The following is a 26,267-nucleotide window of genomic DNA, read 5'->3' on the forward strand; positions in this document are numbered from 1 at the left end:
TCAGAAAGCCACTGCCCATGACTCCTGAAAAACTGTGCAAGTAAGATGAGAAATGTCTGGGTTCTGCTAAAGGGCAAGTGTTTTCGAAGTGAAGACAGAATGACACAGAAAATTCCAGTTCAGTCAGCTATAGGGCAATACCTTGAAAAGGTGATAAAATCAACTTTTAGTCCGTGCACCTGCAGGCAGTGTGCAGTGGGGTCCAGGACAGGCCGCGCCCGGCATTAGGGAAAGCGAGGCCAGTCCACCCTGCTGCACAGATGCCAGAGAAGTACCCCTGTCACATCTCAGTGTGCAAACAGTTCATCCACATGGAAGAGGAAAGAATAATGAAATGGAAGAGGAGTTCAAGCTACAAACAACTTCTCCAGTGAGGGTCTACTTCCCAGAAAGTGGAGAAATGCTGAGAAGATGGCGCATCAGAGGTGGGGGGGGGGTGCAGGGAAATGCAGTGAGGACCTCAAGGTGGGTACTACAGTCTACTTGACTCCTGGCCCAAAGGCCCAAATCAGCAGGTGTCAGATTTGTTATGCCAGGGAGCACTTTTCTCCTTAATAGTTTATAGAAGCTCTATATCTATAAGCTGGAAGCAGCAGCCTCTCCTGGTTGAGGGGGGTGTGTGCGGAGGGGCGAGGGATGGAGTGGGTGGGGGACAGGCACTCCATCCACCAGGCTCTCCCGCCGAGGGAACCCTGGCCACCACAGAAGCGTCAGAAAAATCACTGAGCTGGATAAAGGAATTGAGAATAAAATTATTGAAGGTGACATTGATTACAAAATAGATGGATTCAAAAAAACACGAGGCAGGAATGATTTTCATAAATAATCTCAAACAGTGGCAAAAAGAATTCACTGGACCAAAGTATTAACTCAAAATAGCCAGTGCAGGCGGGGCCATGAGCCTTCCTCCCCCACCTCCACTCCCCCCTACCATCAGGAACACATGCCAATCAGGAAACGTAAATGAAGTCAGAGCAGCTCAGATTTCTCAAAGCAGGGAACAGGAAAGAGAGAAGTCTAGATTCTAGTTTTAAAATTGTAGACTACATATAGCTTTGATTCAGACTTGAATAAGCTCATTGGGTACGTCCAACAATGACTTTGCCTCAATTTATAACTTAAAAAGAGAGACGATTCTTTTGGATGTTCAGGTAAAGAATGTTTACAAGGCCTTTTTAGCTATGGTGCACCTTTTTTCTTAGGTTGTTGTGACTTTACTGTGGTAAAATACATGTACCATAAAATTTGCATTTTGGGTGCCTGGGTGGCTCAGTCAGTTAAGCATCTGACTTCGGCTCAGGTCATAATCTCACGGCTTGTGAGTTTGAGCCCCGCATCGGGCTTTGTGCTGACAGCTCAGATCTTGGAGCCTGCTTTGGATTCTGTGTCTCCCTCTCCGCTCACACTCTGGCTCTCTCTCAAATTAGTAAATAAACATTAAAAAAAGATAAAAAAATTTGCATTTTAACTGTACAAATTAGTGGCATTAATTATATGCATAATGTGCAAACCATTACCACTCTATTTCCAAAATGCCCTAGTTCCAAAACCCTTCCATCACTCGATACAGAAACTCTGCACCCACGAAGCACTAATTCTCCATTCCCCATCCTGACAACCTCAGGACCCTCTATCTGCTTTCTGTCTCTATGAATTTGCCTATTCCAGATATTCTGTACAAGTGGAATCATACAATACATGTCCCTTTGAGTCTGGCTTCTTTAAGCATGTTTTCAAGGTTCATCCATATTGTAGCGTGTGTCAGAACTCCATTCCCTTCTGTGGGTAGGTAACAGTCCATTGCGTAGATATACCATTTTTGCTTATCTATTCATCTGTTGATGGACATTTGTGTTGTTTCCCCCTTTTGGCTACTGTGAATGTACCATGTACTTTCACAGCCACGAGATAGAGAAAGTGGAAGTGCTCCCGAGGGAAAAAGCAGGTTGGGAGTGAGGTGTAGGGGCAAGACAACAGAAAGACCAAAAGGCAGGAGGTGACTCAACACAGACTTGAGGAAGGAGCTGGTGGAGAGGCAGGGGACTAGGATTAAACCCTACGAGGCAGTGAAGTCACTGGCCAAGCACACAGCTCAACACGCCAACTGACCCAGGCCCACCCTGCCTCTCTCGGGGTGTCACCTTCTGTATCCGCTCAGGGGGAGGGCTAAACCACTCCGGAGGATTCCCAGTTGGGGGGTGGGGGGGGGGCTTCCAGTTCTGACAATTAGTCCACCAAGACCTTGACCATTAGGTAATTAAACAATTAACAGTCTAACAAAATACCCTGCTTAGAGTGTGGAGAGAGAAAGGGGACTCTGGAGGTGACAAAGGTCCAATCCTTCCAGAAGAAGAATGTGGTTCTTACTGCAGTGTGTGTAGGGAATGATGGCAGAGTCTGCCCCTGCACCCTGCCCAGGGCTTGGCTCCAAGTGAGTGTTGAGGAGGAGCAGAGAAATGGTTACAGCAGAAGCCGGAGGGGCTTGTCCCTGCCTGGGGACAGAGTGCTTTCTGGGGCCAGGCTGTCCCATCAGGGAAGTCTTAAACCACTAGGGAAGGAAATGACGCAAAGGCTTGGTAGACAAAGCAAAGGGGAACATGAGTGATTTCCACCACAGACCAGAATGGCTTGTGGCCAGGTCTCCTGAAGGACACAGCCTGCCTAAGAGGAGGCAGGGGAGAAAAACACAGAATAGGATTTTCTGCCCACATTATTAGCTGTGTGGCCCTGTTTGAAACACTGAACCACTCTGGGCCACTCTCCTCATCTATATGATGGGCGATTCAAAAGCCATCATCCTTGTGGTCCCTCCAGAGCCAATTCCGGGCACATGGGGACACTGAAAGGGGTGTTGAGAGAGGTCTCTTCCACACTCAGTCTTTCAGCAAATATTTATTGACCACTGCTCCAAGCAGGCATTGTGCTAGGTGCCCTTCCTTCATCCTACTGGATACCAAGGGGACAGACAGAAGAGGCAGTGACACTATCTCCTTGTTGCAAAGATTTGCAAAAGCAGATTAAAGTAGCCAACACAAATAAGGCTCCACTGACAAAGTGCTCCCTATAGTCGAGCTTGCTGCCAATGCCAATCAAGAGTTGTGCCCCAGCATAATGCATCCCTGATCCCAAGGGTGACTCCTGGGCTCCTGGGAGGAGCTCCTTATCAGTGGGTTGGGGAGGGAGGGAAGAAGGCGGCTGGGGGCTCAGGTGCGAGCTAGACTCACCTTCACGCAGGAATAAATCACGGACACAAACACCACCAAGGTCAGCAGCAGGAAACAGGTCAGGTAGAAACTCAACATGAACACGGAGCTGGAAAAAGAGAGGAGGTGGGGAATTCTGGGGCCCTGAAAACCTCTGGAAGGAAAAGGAAGTGGCTCCATTCCCCCTGAATCCACTGCCCAGTCTTTTCTAGCCCCTGATTCACTAAGAAGGGCTTACACAGCCTTGAGAACTGATTCAGGACCCCTCCTTAATGGTCTGGCTCCTGTCCTCACCACCTCCCCGCACCTCCCTGTGGGGAGCAGAAGCCTGCGGGGGGGGGGGGGGGCTAAATGGAGAAGTGTCACCTGCTCAATATTTTGCCTAATTAAGGACCTGTTTTAAAAATCATCTGGTTATTCCCTCCAAGTAGTTACTCTCAGCTAGGATTAACTGTGAAAGCTGGAAATGGATTTGATAAACAGCCATCATTTTTAAAAATGCATTTGTCAGCAGCCCGACCAGACACTCTGAGAAACATCAGTGATGTATCCTTCTAGAGGACAGAGTCCCTAAATCTTGTCCCCTGCCAAGCCCCACACCAAGTCTTACTCAGTTTTGCTCCCCTGCTCTTCAGCCAGTTCAGCAAGAAAATGCAAGGAACCCCCCCCACCCCCCGCCCCTTCTTCTCGAGGCAGATCACTGGTGACTTTCACCATGGGCCAGAATCCTCAGACAAAAGAGTGGCCAGTGACTTTCCACCTGGAACCTTCGTTTGGCCTTCCTGGGGCAGGGGCTGGCCAAGGTACACACCATCATGTCAGAAGACCACAGAAGTCCCTTTTCCCTTTCAAGGAGTGAGAATGGCCTAGAGATGCCAGGCATTGTGAGCCAGTTAAAGGCAAGTGGATGACTTGAAAAGGCAGGTGAATACCTCTAGAGAGGCATCCAAAGGGCGTCTGTGTTCCAGGCTCCCCCAGAGGCCAGCACTTAGATGCCTTACACAAATAGAACAAGGTAGAGAACTCTCTTCAGAGGGAAAGAAAGACCTTTAAAGTAGGTCTTTCTTGCTTCTGTAGAGAAAGGACTGCTAGAGAAAGACTTCCGTCAATGCCTTGGCAACTCAGAGCTGCGGCCAGGGGGAATGAAGCCACTGTGGGCAGAGCAGGGAAGGAGGAAAACCCCGCCCACAAGCCATGCTGCAGAAAAAGAAAAGCGGCCCAGAGGCAGGGTTATGCGCCCAAGCCAACTGGACTAGCAGGTGCAGTGGGACAGAAGGACTAGGTTGCCTATTTATACCTGTAGCTCCATTTCAATACCAGAAAAATTGGATCCTGTGGCAATAAGGACCCACAGTCCCACCAGCCCTGCACCACCTCCGTGTGGGGGGCAATGGGCATCAGCTGCACCACCAGAGTGGAACTGGCTGCCAGTGTCTGGTATCCTGACAGAGTCATAGCGGGTACACATGTAATGGCTATCTCTGCAACAACGTGTCATTAAAAATTCAAGGCTTTGAGCAGCAAGACATGAAGGCATTGTGTACCTCCTGATAACATGCACTAAGAAGGACACATCACTTGTACGGGATTCTTGTCAAAAAAGCATAACCTCAGTCTAATCATGAGAAAACATCAGACAAGCACAAATTGAGACATCTGCACATTAATTGGCCAGTACTCATCAAGGGTGTTAAGGCCACAAAAGACAAATAAAGGCTGAGGAAGTATCACAGATTAGATGGGGCCAAGGAGACAGAAGAGGTAAATGCAATGTGGGATCCTGGACTGGCCTCTGGGACACAAAAAGGCCATTAGGGGCAACACTGATGGAATTGGATTATGGTCACTAGTTACTAGTGTCACCCCAGTTACTAGTGTGTCATGCCAGTGTTAATCTCCTGGTTTCAACCATCACACTGCAGTTATGTAAGTGGTCAACATGAGGGAAAACTGGATGAAGGATGTACAGAAACCCTCCATAATACTCTTGTCACTTTTTTATAAGTCTATAATTATTTCAAAATGAAGAGTAGAAGGCATTGGGATGAGGGGCCCCTTCTGGATCAAGTTGGACTTAGGAGACATAACTGAACACAACCAGTGGGTCCTGGGTAGATCCTGGCTATGAATAAACTAACAGTTGAAGATGTTGGGAGACAATTTTGGAAATCTGAACATGGACTTGGTGTTACACGACTGCAGAGAACCGCTGCTAATTTTGTCTGGTGTATAAGGCACTGTGGTTAAGAAGGGAAAGCCCTTAAAATAGGACTGTATTGAGGGTTTTTGAGGGGAGGGGGGGAATGTCCTTTTGTCTAAAATTTAAATAAGCAGAAAAGAAACAGATAAATTATAAAATATCAACAATAGTTATACTTTACAGTATAGGGGATGGGTGCTGCTTATATTAATTACTTTTCTGTATGTTTGAAAGGTTGCATAAGAAGTAACAAATATGTGTACAGACATGTGCACACACACATACAAATGTATACACACACACGCAAACAGACATGGAGCAGTTATCTTTCCTGTTTACATGTGACTCTACTGTGACTATGTCCCTAACACTTCATCTCAAAAAGCCCACTGGCAACATCCGAGTGGTTCCTCAGAAGCCACAGGCCTCTGTAAGGGACACAGTCAGTCCTTGGAAGCATTCTAGAATATCTCTTTGAGGAAAGCCGTCAGAACCAGAAATCCATTCTTTGAAGTACCCAGAATTGCAGAAAACCCTTATCTTTTGAAGATGTATTGATGATTTTGCAAGAACCAAAGGTCACACAGAAGCAAACCTGAGTACTTTTGGGTGATTTAATGGGCAGCCGCAGTGTGGGTACAATGGGCCAAGATGACGAAGTGCCGACAAGGAGTCTCTCATGCAGCAAGGCAGCGCCCAGAGGGAAGTCTCCCACCCTGGAAGGAGCAACTCACCTCTCTGTCACAAAGGAGTCAGACTTGTAGCTTCCCGGTCCCACCGAGGACACATTTGGAAACTTCTCCCTGTCTAAACAGGCTTAGCGCAGACCTCCGCCTCTGCTCTCCTACATGACCTCCCCTCCCACCCTTGAAGCCCCACAGCCAGAGGGACGGTACTTACTGGGGCACGATGGTGATCTGGACAAAGCAGATGAAGAGGAAGACAAGCGAGGCACATGCCACATAGGCACCGAATCGGTCATCCACCTGCTTGGAGTACTGAGAGGGATGTCCGGGGTGAGAGGGGCAGAGACACCTGGCCCCGTCCACTCCAGCCCCGCTCCACCCCAGAACACTCCCAAGACCTGGAGACCTGGAAGAACCAGCACTAGCCTTGGTGCTCAAGAAACCAGTCCAAAGCACTATAAAGTGGTGCCTGTTGGGGAGGACAGTTGAATTGTGTCAAACCAGAAACTTCCTGTAGGTCGGGTCACCATAAGAGTAACTCGTCATGATCATGGCTCACATCACGGAGCGCCATCTGCGCGCTAGGACACATATCAGGTCTATGGCATCCTTACGCATGGACGTAGGTATTGGACCTATATAGCTGCTACTTACCAGGTGAGCAAGCTGGGGCTCGGAGAGGACATGAGGCTTACCCAAAATCACAGAGCTCGTCTCTGAGGGCCCAGCCCCCAGCCCCAGCTCCTCCCAAGACACCAACAGGCGGTGGGAACAGAGGCTGTGTTGGCACAGAGTCACCAGAGAGGGTGCTCTGTGACTCAGTTCCATTAACTGCTGGTGAATAGTGCTTGCCTCCTAGGCTTGCCTCACCGGACGATGACGAGAGTTCACACAAGCCCGTTTTAACTCAACACTGGGGAAACGCCATGGCGTGGGCAAAGACCCTGGACCAAGGTCTGGTTCTGGCTCTTTCACTACTTCGCTGGTGGCCTAGAGCAAGTCACCCAACCTCTCAGTCACAATTTAAGGAGATGGGACAAAGAGATCTCAACTGACTGCCTCTTCCAAATGTTTTCCAGTGTGCCAGAGGCAGCAGGGGGGTCCACTGGTGATGATAATGATAGCAATAATAGCAACAATAAAAATAACATAAACAGCAATGGACATTCACGGAACATCTATGTGGCCCATACTATCTTATGTGCTTTCTATATATGGATTTATTTAATACTCACTATGACCCTATGAAGAAGGTATGTTAAATATCCCCATTTTCCAGATAAGGAAATGGAGACATGAGGAAGTGAAGACTTCTCTCTTCTGACCATGAAAGTCCCCCTAAAATCTCCATCTACTGGGTAGCATGGCATCGGAGCAGAGGGAACGGAGACAAAGGGCTCTTTCCATGGTGATGGAGAGCAGAAGGGAGACTTCTATTGTCCTGTCCCCTCCCCCTGGTTCTGGTTCTGCCCAGGGCCTCGTTCCCACCCAGGGTGCTGTACCTTCTTCTCTAAGTCAGGCTCCCTGAAGGTCAAGAGGAACTTGCGGACATGCTCAGACCGCAGCCTGTCGATGCTCCTGGCGTCAATGGCACGGCCCAGAAATTCGTCCACTTCATCCTCAGGGTTTGCACTTTCCTGGGCGTTCCTGGGGAGCAAGACGGGCAGACACACGGCAGGTTGACCACCAGGGGGCGCCGCAAGAGGGCCCACTTGGGCCCATGCACCCAGGCCCATTAGAAAGGCCCTAATAAGGGCTGGGGAAGCTGGGACTGAGACCTGGAGCCCAAGTCCCCCCACTTATTAACTGCACACATGCACAGAAAGCTGCCAGTGTCTGACCTTCTGGCTGAAGGGCCTCGCCGACAGTAAGGCTTTTCTGACTCTACTCATATATTATTATAGTATAATATGACTTATCATCAAAGTTTTCATTGTTTTTCCCCACAGCTAACAGTCTCTGCTCTTCACTCTCCAGCCGTGCCATCATCCTGAAATAAAGACCAAGATCCAGAGGCAAGACTGCTGCCCCAGGGGCTGTGAGCTACCCCGCTGCTTTAACCCGGCCCAGGGCACCCTCTGGGAAGCAGGTGTCATGATCAGGGTGCCAAACTAAAAGCCCATCACTCGAGGTGATGCCTAGTCCTTGAGTGGGGTTTCTGACAGCCCCCAAGAACCAGGAAATGGAAGAGAAAGAGGAGCACGTTCCCTCAAGGCACCAGGATGTGGCCAGACCTGGTGACCAACGTGCAAGGTCTGCATTTTGCTGAGAGCAGCAGGCGCGTGTGTGCGCGTGCACACAGGCATGTGAAGAGCGTGCACGTATGTAGTTGTGAGTGCACACGTATGTCCGCGCATGTGTTTGTGGGAAGATTACAAACGGGCAGTGCCGAGCCCAGCCTCTCTGCCCTGGGCTCCTGGGCTGCCCATCTGTCAGCTGCAGTGCTCTGGTCATTCTCAGGCAAGGCTGTGTGGCCTTGCTCCCCAAGCAATGTGGGGAAACTGAGCTATAAGACGAATGTGGGGCTATCCCCCAGGCCAAGAGAGCAGGAATAAAGAAGGGCATGTTACTCACTTGTCCTTGGGGTCTTCAAAGCCCTAAAAAAGAGGGACAGAGAGAGAAGGAAAGAAGTATGAGAACAGAGAGGATGGAGAACTGAGGCTTCCAGAGGGACTACGGGAAGGCTGCAGCTCATTTACTCTCTACGGCTCACCGAGGAGTCTGCACAGAGAGAGGACTGTCATCCAGGAGTTTGTCCTTCCTTCCCTCAGTGAATACAGCCAGGTTCTTCCTATGGGATACGCTCTGTGCTACGTGCTGGGGGCACACTGTGATTTCATGTCACCCACTGGCAAAACTCACGTGTCTAAGCTCTTCCTGTCCCCACATCCAATTCCCCAACTCCCCTTGCCCCAGAGCCTGGGCTTGGTGCGTACCTCTCAATTCTACCACTTACTCAGATGGAATAAGAGAAACCATTAAGTGACCACTGCCCCCACCCCAGCCTCACTGAGCACACAAAATCTGGGAATTCACATGTTTTGAGCTTAAGAAAGTTAAGCTCCAGTTACCTGTAACAGCTTTCCTAGCATATGAGAACTAGCGTGTTCTTACAAAGCCAGGATTGGTTGGGGTGAGAAACCTGCGTTCCATGGGTTTGACTGCTGCTCACATACACAGGGCAGGGGTGAGTGTGAAGGTCCCTTTCTGGTCTCCAAACTCAAATCCCTATTTATCTACGCAGTCCACAAAGGGACAGATGTGTCTCAGGGTGTGACCAGCTGTGGCAGAATGAAGGGTGGGTTCCCTAAAGTGGCAAAGGGGTGGAATCCAGGAGGTAGTGGAGGAGGTAGCAAGCAGCCCCAGGACTGTGTCAGGTAAGGCTCCAGTTGCCAGGGCAAGGACAGAGTGTGACCTGTGGTCTTTTGGGGCCCAGCGTGGGGCACACTGCTGGGCAAACATGGAGGTCAGTAAGCGCCACGTGAACCCAAGGCCAAATGAACACACCTCTCTTTATGCACACTGCAGACAGTTTGAAAATGCAAAAAGCATTCATGAGCCAGAGTTGCCAGGCGCTGAAACAGATGTGGGGTCCACACCACACCCCATGTTCTCTGTTCTACCCCCCCAGTGGAGGGCCCCCAGGGGCCTCGGCAGCCTCTAGTGGCACATCCAAGTGCCCAACTGTGGACCCCGAGCTCCTCCGAGGATGCCAGACCCTTCTTGTCCTCTGAGAACCATCGGGCCCTCTGTCCAGGCTGTAAGACCCGGCTCACTTCACCATCCCAGCCCCAGGCTAGAGGAGTTGGTGTTAGTCAAGTGGGTGCTCCGCCTGGGGAGCGGGCCTAAGCGGGGTGCCCCCCGCGATCCCTCAGAGCACGAGCTTGAGTGGGCAGCACAGGGCCTGGACAGGCCAGCTCTCCGCAGAATACGGTGAAGCGCTGGCACTGAATTCCACCACGGGGCCAGCAAGGATTTTACTCCGGGACTGAGGACAACCAGGCTGTACTATGCTTATACTGGTCTCTGCAGCTCAGAAATCTACCCGACACGTTTTTAACAAACCTATTTCTGACCTTCCCCTACGCTCCTTTGGTCATTTACTGGGGTTGGCTGGGGACCGGGTCCGGTGGATGCCATGTTAGTGTGGAGAGCTCAGCACTGGGTTAGGGTGTCGGCAAATGAACCATGGCAAATGGTTGTTAAGAACAGTCCCGTAGAAGGGTTCAAGTCTCACGATCTGCTTACTACTTCTAGAACAACGGTCCTCAGCCTGACTAGGAGGACCCTCACATGGGTTCTGCCACAGCACTTCTGGGGAGCAGCTCAGCTCAGGGGGTCCTGTGTGGTTCCCAATTCCAGTCCCTTGGCCCTAAAAGCAGGAATAAAGGCCACGGCCCCTCAGCTCATCCACACAGAGGTTTGCACGCCCGCTTGGCAAGCTGCTCGTCTCCTCTGAGCACTCAGGCTCAGCCTGCTGCCCCCACAGAACGCAGAGCTTCCCTGGTTAGATGAGCAGATGCCCCTGCATGCCCTTCCTGTCAACCTTCTTATTAGTAAGTACCCTCAGGGACTTCACGACACTTGTGCCTAAGCGCACACCAGAGCAGCTTGTCACTACGTTTTAAAGGCTGAGTAAAAGCCGAAACAAGATTTAAAGAAATAAGAGTGCTGCCTACAGGTTAGTACCTTTCTTAGTGTTCTCAGACACCGCTTAACCTAATCCCCGACCCCCACCATCGGTGGAAGTCAGGGTAGCATCTCTCCTTTTGAGCATCTTTCCCAAAGGTTTCAGGCAAGTTTAACACCAGAAGTCAGTGGTGTGCCTGGCGGCTGGCAGAACTACCCCTTCAACAGCCTAGACACTCGGACTGGGCGGGCTGGGGGCTGGAACTGGTCCTTTGGCGACGGCCTCTGGCGACTCTGCCCGACCAGGATGAGGGATGGGAGTCTCTTCTCCCAAAGGCTGCTGCAGAGGTGTCCCCAACCCTGTTCTTCCACACACCTTCCCATCCCTCTGTGTTGGCGAGGCAGCTGATGCCACGGAGGAGCCTGGCAGCCAGTCTCCCCCGAGATGGCCCTTTCCCCAATTACAGCCCTTCCGCTGATGGTTCCAAGGCTCCTGGTCCTAACAATGATTAATGCATCTGCTAAACTGGTGCTTATGCTCCAAACTGTCTCCTTTGGGACTCTGAAATAACTGGACTCTGCTTATACCAAGTATCTCCAAAGAAAAAAGCTTTCCAACAATTTTAAACAGAGAAAGCCCACCAGGCACCTTTCCTGCCTGCTTGTGGTTCTTCTTCCTCTCCTCTCCCCGCCTAGTCTCCTGCTCAGCTCTGTCCTCTCCCTCCTGTCTTCCTGCTCCTCTTCCCTCCCACCTGGATGAGAGCCTCCCTCTTTGCACCCAGCTCTCAGTGGCCCCACACTATGCTCACCCCCTCTAGACCCAGTCACGTGGATTCAGAATCCACAGCAGATTATTAAAGGGCTAGGGTGAGAACAAAGAGGTCCACCGACTGCTCTTTGCCTTGAGGAGGACCCCCCAGGGAGAGGGAATGTGGCTAGTGGCCTGGGCAGCACTGGCCAGACCTGTGAAGTCCAAGTTCAAAGCCCTGGGGGAAGGCTGGGTCCCTCCCACTCTGTTCCCTCATAACCTTCATGTCCTGCAAGTTGCTTCTTGACTGTCAAAAACTAAAATAGAGGTCTTGACTCAATTCATTTTTTGATCTTACACATTTTCCTTGAACCTCTGTCATCTGTTATTTGCCAGTTAGCAAGCAGCAGAGTGGCTGGGGCCCCAGCCTGTCCCTGGCTCAGTCAGCTGACTCAGCTGGATTTTCATGGAGTTTATCTCTAGTCCCTGCTGCTGTAGCTAAAACCTGCTCCAACCTACAGACCCCAAATTGGGGATCCTAGTGCTGGCACGCCCCACCTCATTCTTCTACCCTGGCGCGTGCGTGTGCACGCTCTCTCTCTCTCTCTGTCTCTCTCTCTCTCTCTCTCTCTCTCACACACACACACACACACACACACACACACACACACACACGGCTCCCCACACCCTGCTGCTTCACCCACCCCTCTCTCACGGTGGGCAACCCCCATGGGAACCAGGCTGCCTGTGAGCCAAGGAGTTTGTTCGGACATAGATGCCAAACTCTTTGATAAAAACAAAGGAAAACACTGCTGCCAGACCCTGACTTCTGTTACCCCTCTCCTTCTTCCTCTCACCCTCTGAATTCTTTGTCATCACTGACAGAACCCAGGCAGCACATCCTGAATTAGCCTGTTCTTGGTGTGTGTTTAGGGACAGTGGGGGGGCGGGGGGGTGTCTGTCCTCCAAGGCAGTTGGGGTCCCGTGTCCCCCACCCCTTCCATGGCTTCTGCTCACCCCGCAGAGTGCCCCGCAGTGAGCAGGGGCACTTCTCAGCACAGAGGGCAGAGGGACCATCACCTAGCACTTCACCAAAAAATACTGAGATGGTCTCTGAGCAACTGAGCCAAAGGATGTGTTTCAGCTGCCCAGGAAGGGCACCTGATAAGCTGGTGCCCACCAGACAGTGCCAACGGACCACTGGAGGCTCTGGCTGGACTCAGGGCTGCTTCCAGCCTGTGGGACTCATGGAGAGAGCCCAGGGCCAGAAATTAGGCACTCTGGCTCCTAGTCCAGAGTGGATTCTGTGGCTCTCCAGGTGCCATCAGGCAACACAAGGGACCTGACCCCATCCTCACACTCAAGGAAGGCCCTAGCCCTGGAGAGTACTGCCCACCCGCTGTTCCCCCCACTACTCACCATCCGCTTCATCTCCTTGGACACCTGGTTGCCCCCTAGGTGGTTGTAGAAGGGACGCTCAGCCCCCCAGTGGGGCGGGTTGTGCCCAATGGAGTTGGTTCTCTGGCGATTCATCTTGGCGATCATGGCCTTTTCTTCTTTCTGGGAGAGCCAAACACATGCATCAGTCTGTGGGCAGAGACTGCCAGGTGAGCCCAAGTGGGCAGTTTCTCATGGCTCCCAGGTGCCTGGCCAGGTAGGGGCTGAGGCAGGTGCCCCTCTCTTCTGTGCACATCCTGGAGCCTAGACATCTGCCAGGATCCTAGAGCTCACTGGAGAAAGCATCTTAAATCCCTCCAAATTCCCCAACATAGCCCTAGCTGGCTTAGGTGGGAGGTTGGTCTTAGGAGAAAGCAAAGAGGCTTTCCCAGCTGTCATTGGCATAGAATCATCAGGGGTGGGCAGAGCTTGGGTCTGAGGTGCTCAAGGTGAAGGAGGGAGAAGAAACCTAGGATTCCAATCCACTCAACTTATCCCAAACAACCATGTTCTGCCAGAGGGTGCAGTAAGACAGGCCCTGCTGCCCAGAAGGCAGCTCGGAGAGGTTTGGGTCACTAGAGCTTGAGATGCAAAGGCCGACAGACATTGTACAAATACACAAGCGGGGCCTCAGCTGGCTCCCCACGTGCCAAACATCATCTCTGTCTGTCCATCCATCCAATGGGCTCCAGTTAGAGGGCTGGAGAGGCCCTGGGGAGACCTGAGGCAGCCTTCCCCTCAACTCCCTCTCTGAGCCTGGGAAGGGAGCCCATAAGATCAGGGACACAGAGGGGAGGGGACACAGCCTGCTTCAGCTGACATTGCTCTGGATGCGGGGCGTCACTCTCTGTCTCCATTTCATCCTTTCTGGACCGCTTGTCAAGAAGCTGGAAGAACACACCCCATAGAACCCAGGGTAGAAGGTAACAGCCCTCAGCCTGGGTGGGGCAGGAAGGTGGGGCTGAAGACCTCATCAACCTAGCAGAGGGGAGGGGGTGGGAGGAAGGCCTGGGAGGAGGTCAGTTCACTTGAACTATAGTCAAACAGCAAGCAAATGTTCAAAAATGTGACAAATAAGCCATCAGGTGCTCTCCCCAGAACGTATAAATCCTCCCATCCCTCTTCATGGTCTGTGGGGGGCCTGGCACAGCTCCCTGGAAGGGGCCCCACAGCCAGGACCTGTCTCCGGGGCTGCACTGCTGCGGCGGATGAGGTGCCCGTGTGATGTCCCTGTCAGGGTGGACACCTGTCCCAAGGAGCCCTGTATCCCTTTAAAAATCAACCTCTGCTGTCACTCAACACTTTCTCTGAACTTTTCTCCCAGCTTAATTTTATCTTTAGTCTAATGTCTTTAAAAAAATTTTTTTTAATGTTTATTTATTTTTGAGAGAGAGAGAGAGACAGACAGACAGACAGAGCATGAGCAGAGAAGGGGCAGAGAGAGAGGGAGACACAGAATCTGAAGCAGGCTTCAGGCTCTGAGCTGTCCGCACAGAGCCCAACACGGGGCTTGAACTCAAGAGCCATGAGATCATGACCTGAGCCAAAACCAAGAGTCAGACGCTTAAACGACTGAGCCACCCAGGCACCCCTAGTCTAACTTCTTAAGAAAGGAAGAGGGAAGATTTCTCTGTCAAAAGGTTCTGACCACCAAGTCAGTTCAATGGAAAGATTCATCAGTAAAAGGCATTTTAATCTAGGGAGAAATAGAAAATGTTCTCTTCATTCACTTTAAAAATTAAGAACATGGAACATGACACTATTAAAAATAGAATGCCAAAGTCTGCTAATAATTCAGTTTTATATTTGGGCAAGTGTGGGATGGGACAAAGCGAGGGGGAAGAAGGGGACTATAAGGTGAAAGAAAGAGGGAAAGAACAGAGGTCCTCTCGAGAAATAAAGGTCTGTAGGGACAGAGACCTATCGAGACGAAGAGATAGGGAAGGAACGAATCCACCTAGTTCACGCAACAGACAAGGAGCAAGGCAGAGATGAAACCAATGGCTGGAGATACAGTAGATGGCGGACAGACCTCCTAGTTGTTTTATTTCCATGCCCTGGCCTACTGCCGTGTTGCTAACTGATTTGAGGCCTGTTGCATTTTTGCAACAGAAGCAAAATGAAAACATTCCCTCTTTGCTGTCAGCCGTCACAAGGCCTTTCTAACTCTCATGTCCTTCCCGAGATGCAGGAACCACGACCGTGTGAGGAATTCACGACTTGACTCAAGGGAAGAGTGAGAAGACAAGGAAGCGGCTGCCAAAAAACATTCCTCCCCAGAAGAAGAAGGCCGAGCAACCCCTGGAGCCCTCCCCCGCCCACCTGGCCCACCCGGTCCACCCGGCCCCTCAGCCCTTGGCCCGACCCGCTTCTGGGTACAGCGCAGGATGAGGAAGGTCTCAATGCTGTGCTCCTTGAGGTAGGCGTTGCGCTCGCCCCCACAGCCTGGCTCCACCTCATAGTCACCATTCAGGTAGTTGAGCGTGGCCTTGGTGATGTGGATGCGCCTGCAGGTGGGGAGGGATGCAGGGAGAGCAGGGCAGAAAACATGACTTCAGAACTCCAGTCCCCATACAGAACCACACTGCAACCGACTTGGCCACAGTTCAAACCCCAGGGCCCGAACCCTGGCTCAGATGCTAAGCCCAACTTAGATCCCAGTCTCAACACACTGCATCTCTCCATTGTTCAAGGTAGACCCCTTCCCACCTGACCACACCACATCACATCTATGTTATGTCATCCTCATCACAGAATACATCATTAGCCTGTCAGGAGGACACAGTCTCAGTCTCACAAATCTCACAAACCCGCTCAAGAGCCAGCAGTGGCTCTGGCTGAGTACACAACTGAGTCCAGATCCCCCAGCCTGGCACGAATGTTCTTTTAACACAGGCACTGTTTTTCCCACTGGTCCCTAAGCGGTCATGTGCTCTACTTCCATTCCTTGGAAATACCGTGTTTCCTATACCTGTGCCTGTCCTCACTGTGGTCTCTCAGCCTGGCCCTCTCTCCACTCCCACCTTCCTCACCTGTCCGAATCCTGCCCAGTCACCCTGGCCAGCTCACATCCTTTCCATCCTGGCCACCCCTGAAAATTACCCACAGTTCCTCCCTCCTCCAGAACTCTACCCCATCTATCACATCACACAACAAGTTGCCCTGTTTTGTGCAAATATCTTCTGGGTAAAGCTCGGGCAAAGGTTGAGAGGCTGCTCCCTACAGCTTGCCATGGTGTGGTGCAAGTAATTTGTTAAGGAGAGGACCTTCCACTAAAATTCTGCCAACCCCATCCTGCCCACCCCCTGCCCCATGCCTCGGGACAGTCACCCTGAGTGGGGTTGGATGGGAAGCGAAGTCTGGGCCCTCACTCACCCTGCCTTGCCTCCAGCTTCCATGTGGTTGGCCAGCGTGACGTCATTAGACCAGACGTCGAACTGCCACTTCCTGAGACCAAGGACACCGCAGTGTACTCGCCCGCTGTGAATTCCCACGCGCATGTTCACGTTCACCCCAGTCACCTCCCGGACCAACCTGGGGATGGAGCAGGGGTAAGGCTGGGAGAGGGTCGGGGGCCAGGCACACAGAGTGGGGGCGGGGCTGGAAGGCACGGGGTCGGGGGTGTGACAGAAGGTGCAGGGGTCAAAGAGTCATTTTTCTCTGGTCCAGCCCAAATTCAGAGTCTGAGACTGTTCCACCCGACGGGCACCGCACCGGCTGGGCCCTGGTGCTCAGGTGCTGTAAGAAGTGAGGCGTTGCTTCCTGGCATGGCCACAAGGGGGCACAGCGCCTCACACTACAACCCAGGACTCGCTTCTTCCCCACTAAGGTAACTAAGGTTCTCTTTGCTACCCTCAAGTCAATTCAGCTGTGTTCCGCATATTAGTGCCCGTCGGAGACAGGGAAGTCATAGCCGCTTCAAACCCCGTTCATAGAATACTTGGATCTGTCCACATTGCTGCTGCTTCTTGGACGTTAGCAGGATAACGGAGAAAGGTGGTTAACTATTTCAAGAGAGGACACATGTCCTGCTCAGGAGTGAAGGGGAGCCTGAGCAGGTGCAGGGGACCAGGGATGTTCCATGTGCTGGAAGACAGCACCAGTCCCCACTGCAGTGGCACATGCACCACACCCCGGGGCGCAGGGGCCTCTAGTAGATGGGTGGGCCCTCTGCAGGATGGAGAGTGTGATGGAAGCTATATTGCTCTGGGTATATGTCTGAGGCGCAGGGTCTGCAGAAGAGGTTACAGGTGCTTGGGGGGGAGGGGTTATACGGTGTGTACTCTTTAGGGACCTGGATACTCTTGATACCCTGGGATAGATCTACTCAGCCAGCTGTGGGACCAGCAGTTTGACCTGGCCTAGAGGGCAGGACCACCATGTGTACACTTGCCCTCCTCACCACCTCACCGGCAAGAGGCTGACGCCTGACACAGGAAAGACTGATGTCATTCATCATTGCTCTTGTCCTGGGATACCTCGGCTGTGGCTGCGCCTTCCATCCACAGTGCCTCTGGCCCCTTGTTTAGGTTGATAACATCTCATTCCACCTTTCTGTCTTAACTCTGGGGCCACTTCCTACATGAAGCCTCTCTTGGTCTTCCCAATGGAAACAACTGACCCTTCCTGGACCCTCCCATCTCGATTTGCCTCTCCCACCTGGTGGCGTCTGCTCGGCATGCCTGGTATCACAGCGGCAGGAGTCCCAGCCTCTCCCTCAACAGACTCCGTGCTTCCAGGCAAGGGAGGGAAGCACTGGCTAGCCCAAGCACGCAGGGGCAGTCAGTAAACACTGCAGAAAGGAACTCCACCAAACTGAATGGACCCCGCCACCTTCCTGGACAGCTACCCTGACTTCTGACCTTGCCCACTGTGGCTTTTCCTTTGCCCCTCCCTGGCTACTTCTGAACCTCGAAATTCCTGAGCCTAAGCTTGGATTACCCATACCTTTTCATGACTGGACCCCCTTCTCTGGCCAGCAGTGACCAAGAATTGGCCAAAGATGTTTTTTGCTATTGCTCCCAGGAAGGACGGGACCCCTGTTTGCATCCGCTTGCCCTGTTGTGTTACCCTGGGGAGCTGTTTAATCCCTGTGAGTCCAACCTTACTCATCTGGAAAGAAATGGGACCAATGGGCTCTGCCCCTGGCTGGGTAGTCATGGGACCTAAGAGACTAGGGTGCAATGCATAGGACCAGCACGACGGCCACCTGGTCCTCCTCTCTTGCAGAGGTGAGACCATATCTCCCGCTACCCTGGAGTCTGCAAACCCCTCCCCTCCTAGAGGACATGTTCCCCTGGGAAAAGCTTCCTAGGCTGCTGTGGATAGAAGTTGCCCAGGAGAAGGCTCAAAGTCTAGAGGTGCAAATCAGCCCTCCAGCATGGCCACAGGGCCTTGGGAGACAGCTTTGCCCCAGTTTCCCTGCCTCCATTAGTTCCACCTGGAGGCCAGCTGGTCAGTTACTCAGGCTGTGGGACAGCACCCCCACAGATGGATAGTCCCCCCACAGACTGGCACTTACGAGATGGCCTCAATCATGTCCATGCCCATCTCCACGCAGCAGTGAGCGTGGTCAGCCCTCGCTTCAGGCAGCCCAGAGACACAGTAATAACAATCCCCCAGGATCTTAATACGTAAACAGTGATTCTCCTGGAAAGCAAATTAATTTTAAAAATTAAAAATAGTAGGAAAGAGAAGTGGGAGGGAAAGAAATGGGAAGCAAACAGATTCACCCCATGCCTGGAATAACTTGCCTTTTAGGGCAGTGAGCACAGACCCAGTGCCGGCAGATGCATGGTCCCGGCCCCAGGACAGGCTTATCAGGACTGGCGGGGGCGGGGGGGGGGGTGGGGAGCAGTGGAGGACAGGCTGAGCAGCCCTCACAGAGGCATTCCAGCCTCCCCAGGCTCAGGAACTCACTTTTATGGTCACTGCTGAGACCCAAGAAGAATGCAGTTGGTCTGATGAGGGAGCAAATAGGGCAGACTCATCAGAGTGAGGAAGGTCCCAAGTTGAGAGCCAGCCCCTGGTTCTATTGCCAGGCCCCAGAGAACACTCTGACTCTTGGCCTAAGGTTCTACGGACAGTTTGCTGATTCTCCTTCTTTTACAAAAAGACTGAAGCAGAAATGAGACTTAACCAAAGCTCATCTGATCCTCAGCCTGAGACTTATACCAAAAAGAATGCTAAACCAGCAAGCACATGAGCGCTAAGATACCTACAGAGCTGAAGCACCCGCCCACTGCTGCTCCTGAACAGAGGAACTGGCAGGGTCACCCGACAGTCAGGGTGACCCATGACTAGGGTTGGGATGGGATGTCGTTAGTCACCAATTCTCCAAATCTGGCCCCTAGAAATTACTCCATGAAGCGGGATGCTAGGACACACCAGTCCGTGTGGCCTGGACTCTCATTTAAGGCCCCCCCAAAACCCAAGGGCCCAGCATACACCCATTCGCCCCACCCACGTTCAGTGATAGAAACAACCAGTGAGGTGTGAGACCCGCCATCTAATGCCCTTGGCGGCCCTGCTGCCGCCTCTGACCAGCACTGGCCTCTCATCAATGATCTGGTCTGGTGTCCTGAGAGGGCAAAAGGGAACATGTCCACATGTCGGTGATACCGCAGCAAGCAGCCCCTGACGTGCAAGGACTCTACAAAGGTCCAGAGCATCACTCAAAGACACGAAAGCTGGGAAAGGATGACAGTGTCAACAAGGACCTAACGAACGAACGCACAGTTTACCGCTCCAGGCCCCGGGGTGCTACTTCCAATTTGCCAAACAGTGCAGCATCCTGTTTCCGGAAGCCTCTAGGGGGTGGCACGTAGCTGTCTGCAGGCCAGTTGCGACTCAGACTCATTCTCTTATCACTGGCCAACCTCATCAAGAAAATGGCTCTATGGCACCTAATTTGCCGACCAAACAGAAATTCCTCAGGGGCCTGGGCAGTGTTACCTGCGGGCCTTGCCACACCCCCCTCCTCAGATGGAGGGCTCGTCCACTTGCCCCCACCCGTGACCAGTGACAGTGTAAAAGTAAGGTGTGAGGATACGCAGCCACAGCCCGTGCAACCCCTCTACCCCTCCCCAGTTCTCAACAGTGGACTCTGCCCAGCAGGGCACACGCTGGCACAGTGCCTGTCCCTGGGGTTCAGCGAGTCCTTGGCCACAGCACTCTCCCTCAGGCAGCCCAGATGGAGCCACCCTCTGGCTCCAGCACAGGCCCTTGGGTGCTGAGGACAGCAGGCAGGAGACTCACCGCAGCCAGCTTGTCGAAGCGGGCGAAGAGCTCGTTGAGGGTCATGACTAGCTCCTGGGCAGTGCACTGGGACGCCAGGCTGGTGAAGCCCTCGATGTCAGCAAACAGGATGCTGGGGAGACAGGTGGAAGAAGACCCCCATGAGAGAGGGAGTTCAGGGGGACACAGCCAGGGCCACCCTCTGCCTTAGGAGAGCTGTTGGCCAGAAAGAGTCCAGGCGCAGGCGGGGGCAGGCGGGGGGCTGCAAATGGCTGCTGGGGAGCAGATCAAGAGCCCTGGCACCAGAGAGTTGAGGATGCTGGCTTCTCCATGCTGGCCGGGAGATATGCTAGAGTCCTGCTTCCTGTGCTCTAATTGTGCCCTCACTCCCACCCAGGAGAAAAGATGGGACAGAGGCATATGAAGTCTGGGAGTATGCATCTGCCTGAGTTACCAAAGTCAGGGGCCTGCCCCCCTCCCCCAGTTCTGTCACCTCTTAGGCCTGCCCTGTTTAACTCCTGAGCAAACCCCTCAAGGTAACTGGGGCCTTTGATTCATCTGCTTGGAAAGTGTTTCAGGCCTAAAGGGCAGCCATATTAAGGTCTCACCTCTCCGCCCTACAGATAGGGTTTTAGACCCCAAGCCCTCCATCCCAAGGGAGTCCTCTAGAAGGGACAGACTAAAGCGGCCTAGGGGAGAGAGACAGAGAGGAAGACACAGCCAGCAAGCTTCTCTGGAAGCCTCCAACTCATCCCTGCCAGCAACTTCAGCCTCATCCCCAGGCACGTAGTCAAATGTACCAGCCGTTCCCCGCAGTGTGCATTGTGGATCTTCTATCCGTTTCTCTGGCTTTTGTTCAGGAGACTGAAAACGTCTTTCTTTTCTCCCACAGCACACTGCCAGAGGTGAGTCCTCAGGGCTGGAATGTGTAAGAGCCCCGAAGGTTGTTTTCTTTCCCCCGGATGGACACAAAAATGTAATCACTCTCAGGTACTGAGATGCTCCCAGTGGCCCGGCTCACGGCTGGGAGTTTCCAAACTGTCTTCTCACCAAGTCCTCCAGGCAGCCCCAAAGCCAAGGCTTGGTGTCTTCTCACAAATGAGGAGGCTGCGCCTCCAGGAAGAAGCTGCAGACAGCAGTGCGGTGGGCTCCTTCACCCAGGCCCGCGTTCTCCCCACCGCACAGCCAGGCTCTGAGGCACCTGACTCTTCCTTTTTCAAATGAAGAGCGTAGAACTAAACAGATTTTGTCATTTTATTTGGAAAATGTGTGTTGGTAAATTAAGCTTGTCTTTCTATCCTGATGCTTGATCTCTGGGGCCTTACTGACCCCGGGGAGCCTGTCTCTCCCAGGCTAGCCTTTCTTAGAGATAAGTCAAAACTCACGCTGGGGTCAGAGCCCGGCACCCCAACCAGGCTCTCACACCCGTGCTACTACTCCCCTGCCCTAATCACCCCAGGGACAAGTACCGGACCCGAGATAGTCCCTCTACTCCAGAGCCTGATGAAATTATTCAAACTAGCCCATCCCAAACCTGCTTATCCTGCCTCACCCATTCCTTTCCGCAGAAACCCCAATAAACGCTCTCGTCCACAGTGCCCTCTCACCCTGCCTCCCGATCCTCCACAGCGCTTCTGCACATGGCCCCCATGGTGTGTGCTGTGCTCCCTTCTCTTGGGATGAATAACAAACGATCTTTTCAATGGCAGCTGCCTCCTGATCTATTTGCCTTTGTACACCTGGATAATAATAAAACCTACCTTTTAAAACAGCTGGACACTGTTCTGAGCACTTTGTGTGCATTAACTCACTTAAACATCATGACCATCCTATGAGGTTAGTATCTTCCTTTTACAGGTGAGAAAACAGACACAGAGAGATTGAGTCACTTGCCCATGGCAACCTGGCCAGGCTGTTGGCCCCACAGCCAACTTAAACCAATAAAAGCATAATTCAGTGGTCTGGCATTGTATATGGGGCAGAGAGGGGCAGAGGGGCACTGCGGGTAGGCAAGTCCAGGACTCCATCAAGAGGGGGCACGGTTAGCAGCTGCTTGCCAGCTCACACGAGGTAAGGTGGAAGCAGAGATGAGCCAAATGGGGGGAAAGAAGAAAAGCTGAGGAGAAAGAAGAGGAATGGAGAGGAGATACACTGCTCCATCAGGCCACAGGACTAAGGACAGCAGACAGGCTGCTCCTGAGTGGACAGCTATGCAGGCAGGGGCTCAGGAGATGCAAAGGAGTTGGGGTCTCCATCAGGCTTTGATGCCTGGGGTCTGACGGGGCAGATGGGCTCAGCACCCTGCCCAGAGGGAGTGCATGGTGTCTGCATGCAGGGTAAGAGGAGTAGGTGAGGGGAGGCCGCTATGCTCCAGATGCTGATCTCAGGCCCTAACTAGGTGCAGCCCCCTCCCCACCCACCTGCTGCTTCTCCAGCTCTCAGTCTCTTAGGCAACTGCCCCACTCCATTCAAGAACAAGAGAACCGGCTCTCTCAGTCTATGTGAAAGCACCATCACATAGTTGCTCTGGAAATTCTTTAACTCTCAAGACACCAAAGCCAATTGAGGTTGGGATCAAGATCTGTTGCTCCAGAGTTAAGAAACATATGCATTCAGTTCAAGTCAGTTTTTCAAATGCAAAGCCAGGAGATACCAGGCCCAGCGGCAGCTCCATGCAGAGTAAAGCTGCAGAGCAGACGCCTGGCCTCGGGGGCTGATGAGACCCCCACAGCAGGAAGAGAAAAACGTCCCTGAACCCGAACCGAACCCAGCAAGGCAGGATGACTACTACTAGGGTCAGGTAACCCACAGCACCGGGCCAAAAAGAGGAGTGGAGGGAGAGAATGGGCTGCCCCTAGAATCAGGAGTGTGGACCAGGGGTTCAGAGGGCGAGTACAGGATCCATCAAGAGGGGGCACACTCTGTAGCTGTGACCCCCACACCTGCGGAGCTTACCTAGCTACTCAGGAGGGACACTCTGGCAGGGCTGGCCGTGGGCAGGCCTGCCATCGTTCTCCTTCTCCATAGGGGACCTTGCTGGGCCTTAGAGCACTGTCCTCCACAGCTGCTCACATCCTGCTGGGCCAGTGGGCCTTAGACTTGGTGTCTGTTAGAAACACCAGGAACTTTCACAGGAGTGGTGCCTGAGCCCCACCCCCAGAGATTCTGGCTTAATTAGCCTGAGGTGGGGCTCTGCTCTTGATGGATTCTGTTCCGTTTTGTTTTATTTTAAGCTTCCCCGGTGATTCTAACATACAGCCACGGTTGAGAGCCACTGCACTAGTTTAAATGTCACTCCAAGGAGACCTTCATCACCTTATGTGAATCTATAACCCCTCCCATGTCTGTCTCCCTTCCCTGCTGTATTTTTCTCCACTGTACATTTCACTATTTAATATATTATTGCGGGGGTTTTTGTTATTATTATGCTCCTGTCTCTCTCTGTCCTCGCTAGAATGCAAAGTCCTTGAGGGAGGGATTTTGGCCTCGTCCATTCACTGCCACATCTCAGCTACCAGCACAACGTCTGGCACATGGAATAAATGTTCAGTAAAATTCACAACTGGATAACCGTCTGACTGAGGACGGGTCACATCCCCCTCGTCCTCTGCCTTATTCCCCATCCTCCCCCGCCCCGCCCCACCCTGCACAATGCCCAGCCCGCAGCAGCTGCCTCTATTAGTCTCCTGCCATAGCAAAGTACTACAAGCTGCGTGGCTTGAAACAACAGAAATGTGTTCTCTCACAGTTCTGGAGGCTAGAGGTCGGCAATCCAGCTGTCACCTGGGCCGTCCTCCCTCTGAAACTCTGGGTAGGACCCTTCCTCGCCTCTTCCTACTTGCTGGTGGTGGCTGCCCACCCTCGGTATTCCAGGACTCAGGAGCTCTGTCACTCCAGTCTCTGCCTCTGTCCTCACACAGCGCTGTCCCTGTGTATCTGTGTCTTCGTCTTCTTTTAAGGACACCACTTATATTGGATTAGGGGCCCACCCTACACTAGCATCCTAATCTGATTTCATCTGCAAAGACCCTATATCCAAATAAGGCCACATTCACAGGGACCAGGGGTTAGGACTCCAACATATTTTGTAGGGAGACACAGTTCAACCCATAACAGTGCCTAATATAGGTTTGTTGAATGGAAGAGAATATGCACAGTTTGAAAGCAAGCAAGAGGCAAGGCCAGCAATTCCAACAGTTCTTCCTTCGACCCCATGGGGCCTCTTGGGATCCCAAGCAGGTTGCCTGAGACAGGAGCCTGTGGAGCCCAGGGCCTGGCATCAGCAGACACCCCAACGACATCCACGGGATAAATGGTAGAATGGCTGCAGAGGCCATGAGCAGCTTCCTGGTTAATGCCAGGAGGTGTCGGAAACAACATCGACCACGCCAGTGTGTGAGGGGCCTGCAGGTGGCTGAGAAAGCCAGAGCCTCCCTCCAGACTGCTGGGATCTACTCTCTGTGCCCCCCCTTCCACCCCCGCTGCCGCCGTCGCCTGGGGCTTTCAACAGACACCGAGGAGTCAGAGAAGGTAGGCTGCTGGCTGGCTGACAAGTGGGTGGTGAGCCAGCCTGCTGGAGAGGAGAGGCTCAGAGCAGGCTCCTCACTTGTGCAGAGGTTTGGACAGGGTCTCTGAGGTCCCAGCTCTGAACATTTATGGAAATTCTGCCACCTCCACGTTCCCCCACCTCCTGTCAAAGGCAAAGTCACCCTCCTCTGCTGCCTTGGGGGAGGCTTCTACTCAGTGGCTGTCACTCTGGAAGCTCCTCTGTTTTTGAGGTTGACCCAACTGCAGACTGTTCTCCTGGCCGAGGTTTCCTGATGTGCTCCTTGGTAATCCTCAGGGTCATTGTACAGCCACGCCAGGCCCAGACCTGCAGTCCGGTGTTCGTTCATTGATCAGCTCCCACTTGAGAGCTCATCTTGGCAACGCGATCAGGCCCTGGCGGTGGGCACGCGGAAGCAGGGTCGGCTGGCCCTGGCAATGCACTCCTCCCTAATTGTCTGCCATCCACCACTCGTGGTTGCCCGCCTCCTACTCCAGAGGCAAGAGCAGGCAGGCACTTCAGCCCAATTACCACAATAGGTCCTTCAGTGTTCCGTCGCAGCTCGGCTCAGCTTTTCCACACGTATTTGTGGGTAAGCACATTTCCTCACCGTTGCTCCCTCTTTCACCAACAGGTGCTGTGGCCTGATGAAGATGTTGGAGTCTGACCCCGCTCCCTAACAGAAGCCACACCGAGGAGCGCGTGGGATGCCTAGATGCCGAGTTCTCGTGGTGGTCTGGGCGGGAGGCCATGCCCAGGACCTGCTGCTCTGATCTGCAGTCCTCGGCCCTGCATGCAGAGGGGGCTCAAAAGATGCTAGAGGCAAATCGTCTGTTGGATTGGGCCCAGGAAAGGTCATCGGGTAGGGGCAGGAAGGGGGTATGGCCAGGTCTCAGCCCAAATCCCAGGATGTTGGGCCCAGCGGGGGCTAAAGGTCTTAGGGAAGCAGGGCAAGAAGTGCTCTATGGGCCCCAGCAGCGTAGCCTGAGAAGGCCCAGCCACAGGCCAGGGGTCCCACTTGCTGCGGCATGCCTCCCACTTGCTTCAAGCCATACAACCTGGGGAGCCTCTCAGATCCACACCCCTTGTAAGATAGAAGAGGAGTGATGGGTCACTCGCAAGCATTAGGTGACCAGCACGGTCAGTGTTGTGTGGTCATATCAATGTCTGGCTGAGAATGGATGCCAGGTGACTGGGCATTTTCCAAGGGGTGGTGCAAAAACAATTAGAGCGGGGTATGTGGACCATGCCCTATCTGAGGGACAGGCTGGGAGAGGCAGAGGGGGAAGGCCAATGAGAGAATGCTGAACACAACGGATATCTGCACAGACTCCACCAGCAGGGCAATCCACCCGGGGACAGCCATGCCTTCTCCACTCTCACGGAAATGGACCCCTTCCTTCAGAACCTGGAAGGGCCCCAAGACTGGCCTGACTATCAGGATTGGTTCCAGAGGGTCTGGGGTCGATCTATGCCCTGAAATCCATGTTGACAGCCTCAGGATCCCCTGTAGACCCCATTCCATCCCCTGAGCCCTTGATCTTGTTTCTGCCCACCAAATCCTACAGCCACCACCCAGACA

At 52.9% G+C, this 26,267-nt stretch overlaps 1 protein-coding gene across 2 annotated transcripts in view; it reads right to left on the minus strand.

Moving 5' to 3' along the window:
• Positions 1-26,267, minus strand: part of ADCY5 (adenylate cyclase 5) — a 146,313-nt gene that overhangs the window by 22,011 nt on the left and 98,035 nt on the right. For both annotated transcript variants that reach the window (XM_015544794.2, XM_042998281.1), the window contains exons 4-12: positions 20,161-20,272; positions 18,425-18,552; positions 16,279-16,437; positions 15,269-15,410; positions 12,886-13,026; positions 8,664-8,686; positions 7,592-7,736; positions 6,304-6,401; positions 3,225-3,312 (exon numbers count right to left, since the gene is read on the minus strand). In XM_015544794.2, coding sequence (XP_015400280.2) covers positions 3,225-3,312; positions 6,304-6,401; positions 7,592-7,736; positions 8,664-8,686; positions 12,886-13,026; positions 15,269-15,410; positions 16,279-16,437; positions 18,425-18,552; positions 20,161-20,272 — 1,036 coding nt within the window. The remainder of the gene's footprint in view (positions 1-3,224; positions 3,313-6,303; positions 6,402-7,591; positions 7,737-8,663; positions 8,687-12,885; positions 13,027-15,268; positions 15,411-16,278; positions 16,438-18,424; positions 18,553-20,160; positions 20,273-26,267) is intronic.

The sequence above is a fragment of the Panthera tigris genome, chromosome C2, assembly GCF_018350195.1.
Source record: "Panthera tigris isolate Pti1 chromosome C2, P.tigris_Pti1_mat1.1, whole genome shotgun sequence".
NCBI lineage: Eukaryota > Metazoa > Chordata > Mammalia > Carnivora > Felidae > Panthera > Panthera tigris.